The following is a 16,232-nucleotide window of genomic DNA, read 5'->3' as shown; positions in this document are numbered from 1 at the left end:
ATGCCAGGGGCTTAAGTGGAGAGCCAATGTTTTGAGAATGATGAGGGCAATGAATCTACAAATGTGATTTACCCAATTGATGTATGTTTGGATTGTGATAGGAGTTGTATGAGCCCTTAATGAAACAATTAAAAAAATACCTGTGAGAAATAGCTTTTAGATAATCCTTTCCTTGAATAAAACTTAAATATAAGTTGCTAGGTTGAAGGCATGTTGAAGGTCTTTTACAAGTGAAAACACTGAGATAAAGTTTCTATGTTTTATTGCTATTTAACAAGTCACTCAAAAATGTAGCTGGCACACTTGCTAACAAGGTAGCCACTTATGGATATCACTTAGCTCTCTCAAATCTGTGAGTTGCCCGGGATTAGCTGAGTGGTTCTCTTCTCTATAGTGTTGGCTAGGATTATTCAGTTAGCTCCATTCATGGGAATTGGGATGGAAGGCCCCAGAAGGCTACACTCATACTTCTAGTGTCTTAATGTTTCTCTGTGTGCCATCCCATGGCCACCTTGAGCTCCCTCTCAGGATAATGATCTTTATAGAAGCAGAAAGACTGTAAAGAATAACAGTCTTAGAAACCTACAGAGCCATTCTACTCTGTCCTATGGGGTCACCATGCATTGGAATTGACAATGTCGGTAAATTGAGTTTGAATTCAGCAACATTAAAACTTTTCTGGTCATTTTCACTGGCCAAAGAGACATTAACTACTTTGACTCCTTAGCTCATCAGAAATCAATTCTAGTAATATGAGTTTAAATCTTTAGATTTTGACAGTGAAAGTGGAAGGCTATCCTAAACACCCTAAAGGAATTATTACACGCAGAGATGTGGAAAAATTCCTTTCAAAGAAGAGATTTCCCAAGAACTACATGTCACAGTACTTCAAACTCCTAGAAAAATTCCAGATTGCCTTGCCAATAGGAGAAGAATATTTACTGGTTCCAAGCAGGTAACTAAAATCATAGTTATAAAATTAATCATGTATTGTTTTAATAATCAAAATAACTGGTCTATAATACATATATTAAATGAGTTTTATATATTGCTTTATATCAGCTTTTTATTGAAGACTACCATTTGCTTTTAATAAAAACACTGCATTTGATACTTTTACAGTACAGTTAATGATATTTAAAATATCACAATATAGTTAAAGAGGTTAACTGCAAAGGAGCCAAGTAGAAAACAACACTGGCTTATTTTATGCATATAATTACTATTTATTTCCAGGTTGCAGAAGTTCTTTAAGAAACAATTCTCTCTTCATTATTTATTTCGAAAGATAAACCGTGGAGATGATTTTATATATGTACATACCTGTGTATATAGAGACACACACATACATGTATGAGTGGGCTTCCAAAAGTGTGCGGGAAAAGTCCTATTATCTCTCGAAGGAATTTTCCCAAACTGTTAAAGCCCTTCCAGGGCTGCCAGCATGGCAGCGAGTGTGGCATGAAGGCATAGACTTGATGCCAGTGAGGGCTTCTGTATTCTAGAATCTGATAGAATCGGAAATGATCATGGCAGACACTTGTCCGAGGGCAGCAACATCACAATAGAGGTCTAAATTCTCACCTTGACTTGTAGAAATAGTTCATGTTGCTTTTTAAGCGTCTGAGGAGCCGAGGTGTTGCAGTGGTTAAAGTGCTCAACTTCGATTCAGCAGTCTGGCAGTGGGAACCTACCGGCCGCTCCATGAAGGAAAGATGTGGCAGTCTGATTCTATGAAGATCGACAGCTTTGCACGCTCTGTAGGGCAGTTCTGGTCTGTCCTGTAGGGCTGCATTGAGCTGGAATCAACTCAATAGCAAAGGGTTTGGCTTCTTGATTATAAGTATATGGGAATTGTTTTCATTGTTATTAGGTATTGTCATACTGAAAAGTACAACTTACACAGGTGAATGGATGATATCATAAAAATAGATACGCTTTTCTTAAGATATGTATTTTTCTAGTTTTATGTAATGTTCCAAATATTTACCTATACATCAGTAATTATAATAATTTATATATTAGTGTACATAGAATGACTTTAAAAATCCACCCTTTTATTCCCTTTGAGTCAGATATTTCAATTGGTTAAATTACTACTGCATCTTTTATGTACAGTGTGTAGAAAAAATTATAAAAAGGATAATTGCTTTACAAATTTATCTTCAACTTACTGATGGTGTCTGTTGTTTTATACAAGCCATATCATGATGGTTTCTTTCCCTTCAGTTTATCAGATCACAGGCCTGTGATAGAGCTGCCCCACTGTGAGAACTCAGAAATTATTATCCGACTGTATGAAATGCCTTATTTTCCAATGGGATTTTGGTCAAGATTAATCAGTAGATTACTTGAAATTTCACCTTACATGCTTTCAGGAAGAGGTATGTATTTAGTACAAACAGTATTTAGAGAGATTTGGAAAAAGCATATCACTCACAGTCATTAATAGGCCATTTCCCAAAGTTTACTTGTTAACTAAGCAGTTGAAAATCAGAAAATATGACAATACGAACTCAGAATGGCCAGATACATGTATACATATAAATAAATGCAATTAACAAGGAAGAAAAATGGTCAGATTTTCACTCAAAGCCTATTTGTTCTTTTTGCCCAGAGTTCTAATTATGAGTTTGTTGCTTTCAAGTATGAATACCTTACTTTCCACATGAAAGCAAACTAGGAGCAACAATTTTAAAAGATGGAAATTGTTAGACTCAATGTATACTAGAGTCACGCAACCAAAAGAAAATAAATCGAACAAATAAAAACAAGAAATGGCTGCTGTATAATCAAAGTAGTGAGGGAAAGTTTGTGGGATTTTGCTTGTCTTGTTTTCTTAAAAGACATATAAATTCAACAAATGTACTAGGCCCTAAGCATCCAAGGTACGCATTGCAGTAACTATAATCTGCTGTATAATCCCTGAGAGATGAAAAATAGTGTTTAGAACACTAACTCTTCCATCTTGAAGAATGAAGTGTTTTAGTACTCCCAAAGGAAAATATGTTTTTAAATATTCAGCTTTATGCAGAATACTGTATTCTGAAATAAACCTTAGCCATGTGCCATACGAAATAGGTAGTTAAACTACATTAAAACAATTGGGCCTTAGCATGGCCATCAATATCTTTTCCAGTTCTATGAAAGCTAATGAATTTCTTTCTTCATCTTCTGAGCATGTTCAATTACTTTACATCTGGAGACCAAAATGACCTTAGGTATTTGTTTTATTGAAAAAGTCAAGATAAAATATTGAATAGATTTAGTAACTATGAATGAGGACTTTGGATGTATTACTATAAAGCCCAATACAGTCTTTCAGACTGAACTCGCCTGCATTCATGTCACTTGTGTGCACAGCATTTCCCCCTTTAATATATGAAATAGGTAATAATTAACAGATTCACTTGGGTTCTTTTCAACTTCCTTCAGAACGAGTTCTTCGGCCAAACAGGCTGTACTGGCGACAAGGTATCTACTTGAATTGGTCTCCTGAAGCTTACTGCTTGGTAGGATCTGAAGTCTTAGATTATCGCACAGAAAGCTTCTTAAAGATCACAGTTCCTTCTGGTAGAAAAGGTAAGAAAAAGGAATCCAAAATATTGAATTGTACCATAAATGAATTAGAAACATTTATTTTAACTTTGTAGCCCCCGTTTCCCACCCGTTTAACAGTTTAAATATAGACAGGGAGTTGATGAGTTCTTATTTGGATTATGTAGGGTGTATTCTTTTGGGCCAAGTTGTCGATCACATTGATTCTCTCATGGAAGAATGGTTTCCTGGGCTATTGGAAATTGATATTTGTGGTGAAGGAGAAACCCTGCTGAAGAAATGGGCATTGTATAGTTTTAATGATGGTGAAGAACATCAAAAAATATTACTTGATGATTTGATGAAGAAAGCAGAAGAAGGTATGTGGTGACTCCAAACTAATGCTTCTTAAGGTTTTTTACGTGATCTTGCTGTACTTGTGAACTGAAATTTGTAATAAATGCAAAATTAAACTTGGTTATAATAGATGAACGTTAATGAACTCCATTGTAGTGACAGTTCAGAAAAATAGATTATGCTTATTACCAATAGAACATCGAGATTGCATGTTCCTGATTCAGAAAAAAATATGTTGAGGGAAGGTCTGAGTACTGTCTCTGTAAGCAGCCCACCCTCATCTGCAAAATGGAATACTAAGTAAGCCTACTTCATAAAATTGTTGCCAGGATTAAAATAGGCAATGCTTTGAAGGCATTTACCACCATGCCTGTTGGATAGCATTTTACCGCCATCGAGTTGATTGTGACTCCCAGCAGTCCTATAGGACAGAGCAGAACTGCCCTGCAAAGATTGTAAAATTTCATGGAAGTAGACTGCCTCAGCTTTTCTCTGTGGGGGGACTTGAGGGCTCGCACCTCCAACCTTGTGACCAGTAACCCAGAACTTAACCACTGCACCGTCAGGGCTCCTTTTTATACCACAAGGACCCAATCGATGTGGCAGAAGGAGACCATGGCTAGCTTCCTTCTCAGCAATCTGTCAGGTAGAATAAGGTAGTTCTGATAGCGTGAGACCTGGCATTTTAAGTAAATTGATCAATAGATATTCCAAATGGATATTGAATGAATCTTTTGAAAGTCTCGAAAGAAAAAAAAGAAACGATCGATAATAAAACCTAAGCAGAACATAAGAAATGATAACATATGTAGTTGCTTGAGTAAATTAAAAGCATAAATTGATTTATAGAATGAAAAGTTTTGTCCTTATTTTAATCTTCTATCATCTTCTCAGGAGACCTCCTAATAAATCCAGATGAACCAAGGCTCACTATTCCAATATCGCAGATTGCTCCTGATTTGATTTTGGCCGATCTGCCTAGAAATATTATGTTGAATAGTGATGAACTGGAATTTGAGCAAGCTCCGGAGTTTCTCTTAGGTAATCATTTTTGTTGGTTGGAGAATAAAAATTAGAACACAGTGAAATCTGACAATTTTTTCCTTATAATTTAGAATATAGTCAAATATGATTCGATCCTGCTGGGTGTTGAATTAATTAATATGACCACAGTTTTTATATCTCCCACCAAATTACTGGATAGGGCTATGCACATGTGAGGTACTTGTGGCCCCCTACAAGAGATTGAATATTGAATTCTTAATAAAGTAACTAAGAGGGTGGCACCCTTGTGAGGGATGGGACCATGCAAATGAGGTGTATGGAACTGGCATTGGGATTGGTTAGTTTTGCCATTCTACTAGTCTTGAAAGGAATCATCCCAGAGCGGGAAAGGGGGATTTCATCACCATCAAGGGAGATGAGCTATGAATAGAGCACATATTTTGGACCTGTGATCCCTGTGCTGAAAATCTTCCAATCCAGGAGACAGAGAGTTTTGACCCCAGAAAACAGTGAGGAAGGAATGGTGGAAACCAGCAATATAGGCAGTAGAATCAAGAGACTAGCAGGAGACAGGGCAGTGGGCTTCCAGATCCACCGACCTAAAAAGCTGAGTGCCCAGGCAGGAGGCTTGCTGGTAGGCTAGGATGCCTAAAAGCACTTGTGGGGGTGGGGATAGGTTTACTACAGTTGAGTCCTTTGGGCAGAAGATTCCTGACAAAGTGGGGTTACTGTGGGGACTTAATCAGCAGAGCTCAAAGAGGTTTAAATACTGCCTGGACCAGGATAGAGGACAAGGGGCCGTGGGGCCTAAAGGCCGAGGAACAGTGAGAAGTGTGTTTACAAGCAAGTATGAGAGGAGGCTATCCTGAATAAAGAATTACATCATGAGCATTCTTGAGCCTGAATTGTAACCTGCTACTTCCCTAAAGACCTCATAATTGTATTGTCTGTGAGTTCTGTGTGGACAATGCCATTGTAATTATTAGAGTAAGCAGAGAAGTAGAAAGTGCTATGGTGGGCGAGTTGATGTCAGAATTGTGAAAAAGGCTAGTGGTGGAGCCATGTCTGATCTCTGTCTCATAGGAATCAGTTTCCATGGGAGAGGAGGTCAGATGTTACTCCCACACCATTTTTACAGATTCTTTTTCTTACAGATTGTCGGGGTATCCACATATCTGTTTATAATGTTTTTCCTGTTGAAATTATATATTTTACAATATCGTTACGCATTTGGAATTGCTTTCATCGATTTATGTAGACTAGGAGTGAGATGAAAGGAGACAATCATATTTCTGAAATATGGCCTTGCATTCACTGTAATTGTCAGGGATAAGGGAGGCAAATAAGGAGAATTTCCATTGAATTATGTGAAGCAACCATTTTCAGCCTCAAACAGTGTAAGCAAAGTACCTCCCAAAAGTGGAGCTTGGTGTATTCATAGCAGTAGTTTTCTTACTCAGTATGATCATGCTAAATTCTCATTAAAAAAATCTTTTAAATTTAATTTTCTTGACAGTAGCAACTTCGAAGATTATATAGAAAATGTAGTAGGGAGTGAGTCTCTGTTAATGGAGCAGGGATAGTTTAAATAAGGAAGGTGAAAATGGCTCTACAACTTAAAAAATGTAATCAACATTACTGAATTAAATATGTAGGAATTCTTGGATTGGTGTATGTTGTGTACATTCTCAACAACAGCAAAAATAAGGTAAAATAAATGATTGGGCATTAATTTGTCATTTAAAAAAACCTCCAGAAAGTTTAAACTGGGACCAGACTTAAGTTCTGAACATTCTAGTGGACTAATTTAATATAAACTGTTGAAGAAGATGCTGGCTTTATGTTTTGTGGAATTTATTGTTGTGCTTGTTTACATTTAATTGTAAATAATTTGCCATGGAGAGAAGCCCTAGAATCTGTCAATATGAGAATAGCATCATTAACTAAAATATTCAGAATTTGGAAATTGGCATATAAAAATAAATAATTTCTTTGTAACTTTATTCATCATGCTGATTGGCAATTCTGTAATGAATTTAAATGTTCTGAGGCTCTGGAAGTAAATATGTTGTTAATTTTGGAGTTATGCAAAATGTCGAGTTGTCAAAACTGAATCTTAGATTTTACCAAATACCAAATTAGTGATTCAAATGGTACAGAAAAATACCAGAGATCATGTATCCTTCTCTACAGCAGTCCAAAACCATCAGACACAGTTCCCACAAATATCCCCATTCCTATATTTAGATGTGCTTCAGATACATGGACATGTTCCAAATAAGTCCATACAAAAATGCTTTGAAGCATCAGTGTTTATATTATTCCATTAAATATACAGATAGGAAAATGTTTACATAGTTATTTTTCATCCTATGGTCTTATGTCCCAGAAATCCATAAATTCATCTTTATTTACAAGAAACAAAATTTAGAACAGGGCTTCTCAACCTCAGACCCATTGACATTTGGGGCAAGGTAGTGTTTTATTGTTGGCTTTAAAGAGGCTTCCCTATGTCTTCTCAGATACTGAGCATGCTCTCAGGAGACAGTAGTAGTAGATCCTTCTTCAAGTGTCTCCAGGCATTCTCAAATGTCTCTGGGGATGGAGAATAGGCAGTGTCCTCAGTTCAGAACCACTGATGCGGACAGATCAAAGATACCCTTTTACATTCAAAGATTTCCCCGGTGTCTCTATGCTAGGCAGATCTGGTAGAACTCATGCATGGCCCTAACGCATTTCCTTAGAGAAAATAATTGAATTGCAGGTTTTCTGTTAATCCCTTCCTTCTTGAATAAATAGCAACTACGATGTGGTGACTAACATGACACAATTTAGTAGAGTTGTGGATTTTAATAAACTTTTTTGTAAATATGTTTTCTAAAATAGATGCATGGGGGACTCTGTGTTCAAGGAGTTGTAGGGTACATTGCCTCTTTGAGGGACTCTTTTTCTAGAGAGCCACAATACGTGATATCTCAAAGATATGATTGGATGGGTTGAGGAGGGTTTCTTGCCTTCAATCTGCTTTCCTACCGAGGGGTCACAAATACAGTTTTACAACTCTTTCTGCTTCAATGCACCTGAAGTATATGGGCATTTATACTCTTTGACAGTGATTCTCAAAGACAGAAATCTTTACTTCTCCCACATGAAATTCTGATACATCTCCTTAGATCATGTGCCTCCCTTTTCCTCCATTAAACATTTTCTTTAGTGTAGGTTGCTCTCTGAATTGAAAGGAACCAGACGAGATGCATCTGTACTTTAAGTTTTTATCCCTTCTCCTCATTTTTCCCATTCCTCTTCTGCATGCTTTCTTCCTCTTCCCCCCTTTAATTCACTCCTCTGGCTGGTTCTAGCGCTTCACCATGGCTGCCGCGTTCATCCTGTCTTCAAACTCCTGATGCTGCAGCATTAATGACTCAATCTGAAAGTTGAGCATTTATGGAGTGTTGAGGGATAGGAATATTTTTAACATGTTTACAATCTAGTAGGAGGTAGAAGACATGTATTCAAATGAGTGATTTTCTTTTGATTTTTAAAAATATATATTTACAAGCATAAAATAATATAAGCATTTATATGTGTATTATAGAAATTAAAATGTAGTTATTTTGACAGGTGCAAAATAGATTAAAAATTAAAAATAAAGAGATGTGCAGTTTCACCACTTAGAAATAATAAGTTCTAAAAAAAAAGAAATAATAAGTTCTATTAGTGTATCTTTTCTTCCATTTTTGTGCATGTTAATTCAAATCTATATGGTGAGTTACAAGTTTCATAAATGTGGTACAAATGAGGATTTACTGCTCATCAGTAGAAAGCAACATTCCATGGAGTATCTGATCATGGTGATTAGTTTCTAGGAGGAGGTAGTATAGAGAATGAGCTTTATTGTCTATGCCTTGATAAACATAAAGGTTGAGAGGAAGGAATAATAGCATTGTTTAAGGAATGGCATAAACAAAGGTTTAGAATGCAGAATCTACAAAGCATATGTGTAGTTAGCAAATTTTGCTCTTTAGTTTGGTTAGAACTGCTTAGTACTATCACCTGGAGAGTTTAAAGAGGACAGCAAAAACCCTATCTAGTCCCTCCTGGAACTAGTTAAATCAGAATATTTGATAGGGACATTATTCATTTTTACAAAGCCATCATGGTATGTGCAGCCTGGACTGGGGTGAAATCTACTAGACCAGAGCCTAGAAATCCAGAAGTAGAAAAAGGCTGAGAACAAGAAAGGGAATTTGGGATCACATTATATGTAGGAGACAGAATTTCAATTTCATTTATTAGGCAACTAGAATAAATTGTTTTTGAGCCATAGAGAGGGACACAATCAAAGTGGAATTACAGTGAAATTAATTTGGCAGGAAAATCCAGGTTGAACTGGAGGTAATGAACTTGAGAGTCCTCCATAGTTTAGACAAAAGGAACCAAGGAACCCAAATCTATCCTCTTTCTACAGAGATAAAGAGGAAGACACAGGTGTAAGTGAGGCAGCAGCCACCCTCTGCCACTGAGTCGATTTCCACTTAGAGCAACCCACTTAATTGTGGGAGTAGGTTTGGCGAAGCGAGTTAAAACTAATGATTGGGTTTCAAGCCCACAGTGAGAAAACAAAAGTTTTGTTTTTATAAGATATCTGGAAGTTGGGAGTAAAATTCGGTTTGGAGAAAATATGGTGAATGTGACTTTTGATGGATTGTTATTAAAATTTGGGAGAACTTGCCAATGGAAAACTGCAACCCATGTTGTAAATATAGAGTCTATGAGATAGCTTGGGCTATGAACAGATAAGAGTTTTCTGCCCATAGGAAGAGATGAAGTTCTGGGGGTAGATGCCATTATTGAGGGGCGAGCGTATAGAATGTAGACTGGGAAGCTGGAGACAAAATGTTTAGATCTATCTTAGTTCATGGAATAAAGGAAGAGCCAGAATTAGACTCAATGAAGCTAGTAGTTCAGAATTGTCTTCAGCAGTTATAGCATATATATATACATTTAGTTTATCTGCTTGAGCAGATTCATTTAAGTGCTTTGTACCTTGTTTTTTCCCCAAAAGGCGATGGGAGTTTTGGATCAGTTTATCGAGCTGCCTATGGAGGAGACGAAGTGGCTGTGAAGATTTTTAATAAACATACATCGCTTAGGCTGCTAAGACAAGTAAGAATTCCAATTACTGTTATTAGAAACCATACACTGTTATCGCCTGGGAGTCTTGTTTTGTGTGAAATTGTAAAAATGCAAATTGTTGACACATTTCCCCCAGAGTCCCTGAACCCTTCGTTTCCCCCCACTCCTACACTGCAGTTTTTGCTGGATGAAAAATTTTTTCTCCTATTGAAAACAATGTGAAACCAGTGGTTTTAGATTTCCTTTAATTTTAATACTCAAATGGGATGTAAATTTCTTTCATACATCTTCTATACACCTATATTTATATTTTAGCTTTTCTACTAAAGTGTGGCTTCTCAATCAACAACCCTGGGCATGACCTTAGACTGTTAGAAATAGAAACTGTCTGGCCCTGTTAGTAGTGTGCCCCTCCCCCTTTCTCAAACAAGCTCTGAAAACTAGTCAGAGACCATCTGCCTTTGCCTCCTTCCAGACTGGAAACCTAGCAAGGGCCTGACTTCAGATCTTGTTTTCTTCGTTTATCTTGCATTTTCTGATCCATGGAAATTGATGTTTATTTTTAATTAAGCATGGTGTTTGGGTTCAAAGTGAAAGAAATCCTTTCAAGCATGATCTCCCATTGCTAATTTGATTAGAGGTCAGGCATCTGAAGGCAGAGCCCTAATTGCTAAAGCTCTAGCTCCCCTTTCCTGGAGTTTTTCTGTGGATACCTTAGCACACAAGGTCAGAAACTCAGCCAACATATCCTGTCTCCAATTTCTCTTCCCACTCCATTTCCCATTTTTGAAATTATTTGCTTGCATTTGTTTTGCTAATGTAGTAACAACTGTAACTTCAAGTAATTTAAAAGTTCTTATTTTTTGCTACTTCAAATCTGGACAACATGTTCTAAAGCCTTGCTACATAGAGTGAGGAAAATTATTACTACCAGGTGACTTCAAAAAGTTCTTGGAAAAATGGCATTAAAAGATAATGATATTTTTCCATGAACTTTGAAAAGCCTCTTCCTATTGTTCACAGTTCATTCGAATTATTTCATAGTCTTATTTTCTATAATTTATTCTAATAGTTTAATAAAAAGTTTAAGATATCTATATTCTATTCAGCCATTAAATCATCCATATTTTATACATAGTTTAATCTTAGAACTGAAAGCCAATAAATACCAGTTATTATAAAATTTTCTATTGTATATGCCTAAAGTAAATCACTCTACTCTTAAAGAAGAAAATGTAGCTTTCTGTGACTAATCTTTTCCCATAAAATGGGGAATATTCTAAATATCAAAGTTAAATTGATTCTGTATTTCTATGTGTTTCATCACCAGATTATAAAATTTAGATTTTTATATTGGGTCACATTAATATTCATGCAGCTATTTGGCTTTCCTGGACTTTATGATGGTTGTGTTAGTGTGGGTAGATTAGAGAAACAAATCCACAGAAACTCATATGTATATAAGAAAGAATTTTATATAAAAAGTAAGTGTACATTAAGAAAGCATCCCAACCCAGTCCAGTCCAAGCCCATAAGTCTGACAGTCCCCAGCTCAAGCGATGTATACTCCAGTAGCATGCCGCAGCAGGTCTTGAAGGAACCTCAAACTACAGAGACACAGCCCATGGGTTAGATGTCCCACAGGTAGCATAGCTTGGAAACTGAGGCAGAGAACAAGCTAAGGCAGCCACACACTGGTCTGGCCATCAGAGAACATGAGACCCGAGAACAAGAAAGGTGAGGCTCGCCAAGCCATTTCTCTCTGCCCTTCAATTAATCCACATGTGTTTATCAGCCAGATTGGCAAAATAAACCGTAACTGTCACAATGGTCTTTTCCTTTCCCCTTGTGAGAAAATACATATATTTTCATCATGTCTTTAATTAAGTATTAAGTTCTTAAAATTTTAACTTTGTAAGAAAATAGGAGTTTTTTTTGTAGAGGAAAATCCTTATGCCACCCCGTTCTAAACTGGAGAAGTGGCTACCAGACCCCTGCAAGGTGGTTCATCTGATCTTTCCTTTTCAGCCCTCTTTGATTATCCCAGGAGTCCTGATGACAATTGGGGTTACTCATTGGACTGCTCACCTGCAGGGTTAGCAGTTTGAAACCATCAGCCTATCTACGGGAGAAAGATGAGACCTTCTACTCTCATAGAGTCACCGTCTCAGAAAGCCACAGGGGCAGCTCTACCTTGTTTGGTCGACTCTCTATGAGTCAGCATCAAATGGATGGCAATGAGATGTTTAAAAAAAAATCATTCCTAATATTTCGTGGATCACTGGCTTGATTTTGTTTTGGATTATCTTTATTTATGTTGAAAAGTATCTTCAAATTGTTGTGTGTTGTTTTGAAGGATGTCTAAGAAGCAAATGTTATTAATCCTTACATGTTAAAACGACCTTAACTTTCACCTCAACCATGGTGTATTCACTCTTGATTGTTTGAACATCTTGGTTCAAAATAATTTTTCTTTGATATTTTGAAAGAAATTTCATTGTTTCCTGGCACCAATGATTGCTACTGAGAAATCTACTATGACTCTGATCCTTGTTCCTATATAGGGTACATTCTAATTTGTTTTTTAAAGCTATAATTTCCTTTTGAATATTCCCTTTACTAAGGCATCCAGAAATGTTAAAAGGATATGCTTGTATTTGGGTTGTGGATAATAATATATTCCTCATTATTTCATCACAAATTCTCTTTAGTTAATGTTTTCTAACATGCTTTGTGGTCTTTTCAATGACTGTTGATCATTGGATAAATTTTATTGAGTAGCTACTATGTACCTGACACACAGGTAGGCTAGATAGTAGGTGTACAGTAGTAAAATAAGCCCACGTGCCTGCTCTCCTGGAGCATACATGCAGGTTTATTATGGATGAGATCCATAATAAACACTCTTTATTATTATGATCCACTGTTTCTGATCAGTCCTTCTGTAATATATGTATATTAGATGGATGAAAATGAACCCTCTGGGTCTACTTTGACGTTTGAGTTGTTACTCCTGATTTCTTCTGTGATGGGAATTGCTTGCTTATTGCCTCCAGATTTCCAATGAGTTTCAAAATTATCTCATCTATTATTTAGACTTTCTATTGACTTTCATTTTGATACTCATAGTTTTCATTTCCATAAATCCTTTATTTTTCTCTGGCTCTTCTTTATGTCATCCATGTTTGCTTTTGAATTACCAACACTGTAAAGAAACTCCTGTAATATCAGTTAAAATGTACTTGTTCTATTTATATTATCTCTGTTTCTTCAAGGTCATTTGCCTTATGGTTCATTTTGGTGTTTTTGCCCCTTTTATTCTGTTGGTTTTCCGGTTTGGATATTCTTATTTCTGAACTAAGAATGATGGTTGTGAAAGACAGCTGGTGTGTGTAGTCTGTGCACGTGTGTAGGTTTGTTTATTCCTGGGGTCACTCTAGGACGGGCATACCTACCAACACTGCACTCTCTGTGTAACTGGACCATATATTGCCAAAGCAAGAAAGACTTCCCTGGAAGAAATAGCCTGTACTTGAGACTGTTTTGTTTAGCTTACAGCTGCCGTCGATTTTCCTGTTGTAGAGAACTGGATACTTGATTTTGCACTCTTCCTATATATTCTAAAATAATTAATAAGTAGAGTGCTTGTGGTATGATAGATTCTAGGTCAGGGGTTCTCAAACTGTGGGTTGCAACCCCTTTGGGGGTTGAACGAACCTTTCACAGGGGTCACCCAATTCATAACAGTAGCAAAATTACAGTTATGAAGTAGCAACAAACATAATGTTATGGTTGGGGGGGGGTCACCAAAACATGAGGAACTGTATTAAAGTGTCGTGGCATTAGGAAAGTTGAGAACCACTGTTCTAGATAATTTCCACAATAATTCTTTTAACCTTCCTATTTTGGTTTTATTTCTTCAGAATAGCTTTTCTCATGGTAGTATCTCGGTTCCAGACTTCATGGTAAATTATAGAAGAAAAATAATGTGTCTTCTGGGATTTCATATTTTATCAGAATAAATAGTTCTATATAGTCGCCAGTTAAAAGATTGCTCTTGACCTTCACATTTTTTCCCAATTAGCTTCTATGTCCAGGGCACGCCATTTAAAATACGTTAACAAAGTCTTTGCAGCAGATTGGCCCAGTTCAATGTATCCTTTGAGTTTGTGTCTGCTGCTTCCATGGATGTTGTTGAAATGAGATGTGCTCACAACTTCTACATCTTTTCTCATTTATCACTTATTGATCCGCTTGTGTAGTTGTGAGGATCTAATACATGTTGCGAATGGTTCTTCTAACAATCCTGATGCTTTGCCCTTCTTTATTTTCTCAGCATACAGATGGAATAAATGCCTTCCCTGATGGGAACTGTGCAGTAACCCGTTCTTCTGTTTGAACAAGGCTCTCTTGGTGCACTTAAAGGTTTCCCTTGAGTACAGTGAAGGTGCTGGGAGTCTTATTCTTTGCATTGTTAGCCATACTTTTTTTATGATTCATAAGATCAAGTGTGTAATACTGCTAGAGATTTTCTTCTCAATGTTTTTACTTACAGTAAGGATGAGGGAGGAGGCAAGATAAAACCCAATACCAATTCCACTGTATTACCTCAGAATCTATTCATTTTCTCAAATGTTAATTCTTACTTTTTTCTGGACTTAGTTAAGAAAAATACTTTGTGACTTAATCGAAATCATTTATGCAAAATTTTAAAAGTTTCAACATTGTAATTACTATGAATACAGAAAAACAAAAACAATTGATATATGTACAACATAGCCTTAAGACATTTGGGTTATTAGTATCAAAAATCACACTGTACATCTAGGGATAAAGTAATAAATGTTTCGCATATAGAAGCAAATACAGAGGCAAGTCGGTGAACTCGATTGCCTCTATCTTTAGACGATTATGTGGTTGTTGGGTGCGATCCAACCAATGTGGGCTCACGGGGACGCTATGTACAACAGGAAAACTGTCCAGTCCGACACCGTTTTCACAATTATGCTTACGTTTGAGCCATTGATGCAGCCACTGTCCCGATCCAGCATGTTGAGGTCTTCCTCTTTTTCATTGCCCCTTTACTTCTCAGGCATTGTGTCCTTTTCTGACTGGTCTTTCCTGATAACATGTCCAAAGTACATGAGACTAAAGCTTGCCATCTTGCTTCTTTTGATATTAATAGGTCAAATTTTTTCTTCATTCATAGTCTAGTAGAACCCCGGACCTCTATGCCAATCCTTTCTAGAAGGAGTGTCGAGATGCAATGCAGTCGAGTTCTGAATCAATTTTTGCCATAAGCAATATCTGAAAACAGATGAATCCATTCTCAATACCAAGTTTTTACCCTAACCTTGCCTTTTTATACAAAACATTACACAGAAATTTCAAAGAAAATAAATTCAGAGTGAAATAATATAATTTAAATAAGAAACACAACGGTAAAAGGTTTTTTAACAACTACAATATGGCCCATAGCTTGAGATGGATGAGGATCTGGAGCTGTGGACACGGAAGAGGAGAGGTGTGGAGAGAGAGAGTCATTGTTTACAAGGGGAATCCCCTTCCGCAAAATCAACTGGTAGCTGCTTTTCAGGAGTTTTTATTCCCCATCTTTCCCCTTTTTTCACCAGGACCTGGCTCACTTTCTCTAAAATTAAAAACAACAACAACCTGATGTGATCTGCTGTTGGCATTTCCTTAACTGTTTTCTAAAACGGTTTACTAAATTATCATCAACAATATCGATACCATGGTTAACAAGTACCTTATCATGGTGATTCTTTTAAAAAAAAGCTCTTTCTTAGGACCCATGTTTTTATCTAAAGACAGTACAAAAAGCCACAAAAACTAAGAAAATTATAGCAAAATGCTTGGACACAGCTGCAAAAGGTTTAAACAACGTACTAACAACACCAAACTAATGCTCGAGTGATGGAAACATGTGCTACTTTTGTTTACAAAAATCACTCACGTCGGTTCGGATTCCGATGTTTGGTTTGAGCTCTGATGCAAAATTTTCTCAACATTTCGCATCTAAATCCTATTATGTCGAGTACTGATGGTTCTACTCTAACTGAAATATTGGAACTATGTATTTCTTAAACTTTACATAAATGGTTTCTATTCAGTCACAAAGTATTTTCCTTAAATAAGTCCGTTTTTCCTGAAGGAATATTCTGGCTGTACTTTTGCCA

General features: G+C 36.6%; 1 protein-coding gene across 1 annotated transcript in view; it reads left to right on the top strand.

Annotated features, from left to right (window-relative positions):
* LRRK2 (leucine rich repeat kinase 2) overlaps positions 1 to 16,232 on the top strand; it is a gene marked incomplete at its 5' end in the record, with an annotated part of 171,217 nt that overhangs the window by 103,480 nt on the left and 51,505 nt on the right. Inside the window, 6 exons of the mRNA XM_045296388.1 lie at positions 771 to 955; positions 2,230 to 2,384; positions 3,436 to 3,582; positions 3,726 to 3,917; positions 4,789 to 4,935; positions 9,965 to 10,065. Coding sequence (XP_045152323.1) covers positions 771 to 955; positions 2,230 to 2,384; positions 3,436 to 3,582; positions 3,726 to 3,917; positions 4,789 to 4,935; positions 9,965 to 10,065 — 927 coding nt within the window. The remainder of the gene's footprint in view (positions 1 to 770; positions 956 to 2,229; positions 2,385 to 3,435; positions 3,583 to 3,725; positions 3,918 to 4,788; positions 4,936 to 9,964; positions 10,066 to 16,232) is intronic.

Source organism: Echinops telfairi, unplaced genomic scaffold, assembly GCF_000313985.2.
Source record: "Echinops telfairi isolate 266 unplaced genomic scaffold, ASM31398v2 ScPeMD7_7406;HRSCAF=8444, whole genome shotgun sequence".
NCBI classification, from domain to species: Eukaryota; Metazoa; Chordata; class Mammalia; order Afrosoricida; family Tenrecidae; genus Echinops; species Echinops telfairi.
This window is presented reverse-complemented; position numbering and strand designations above follow the sequence as displayed.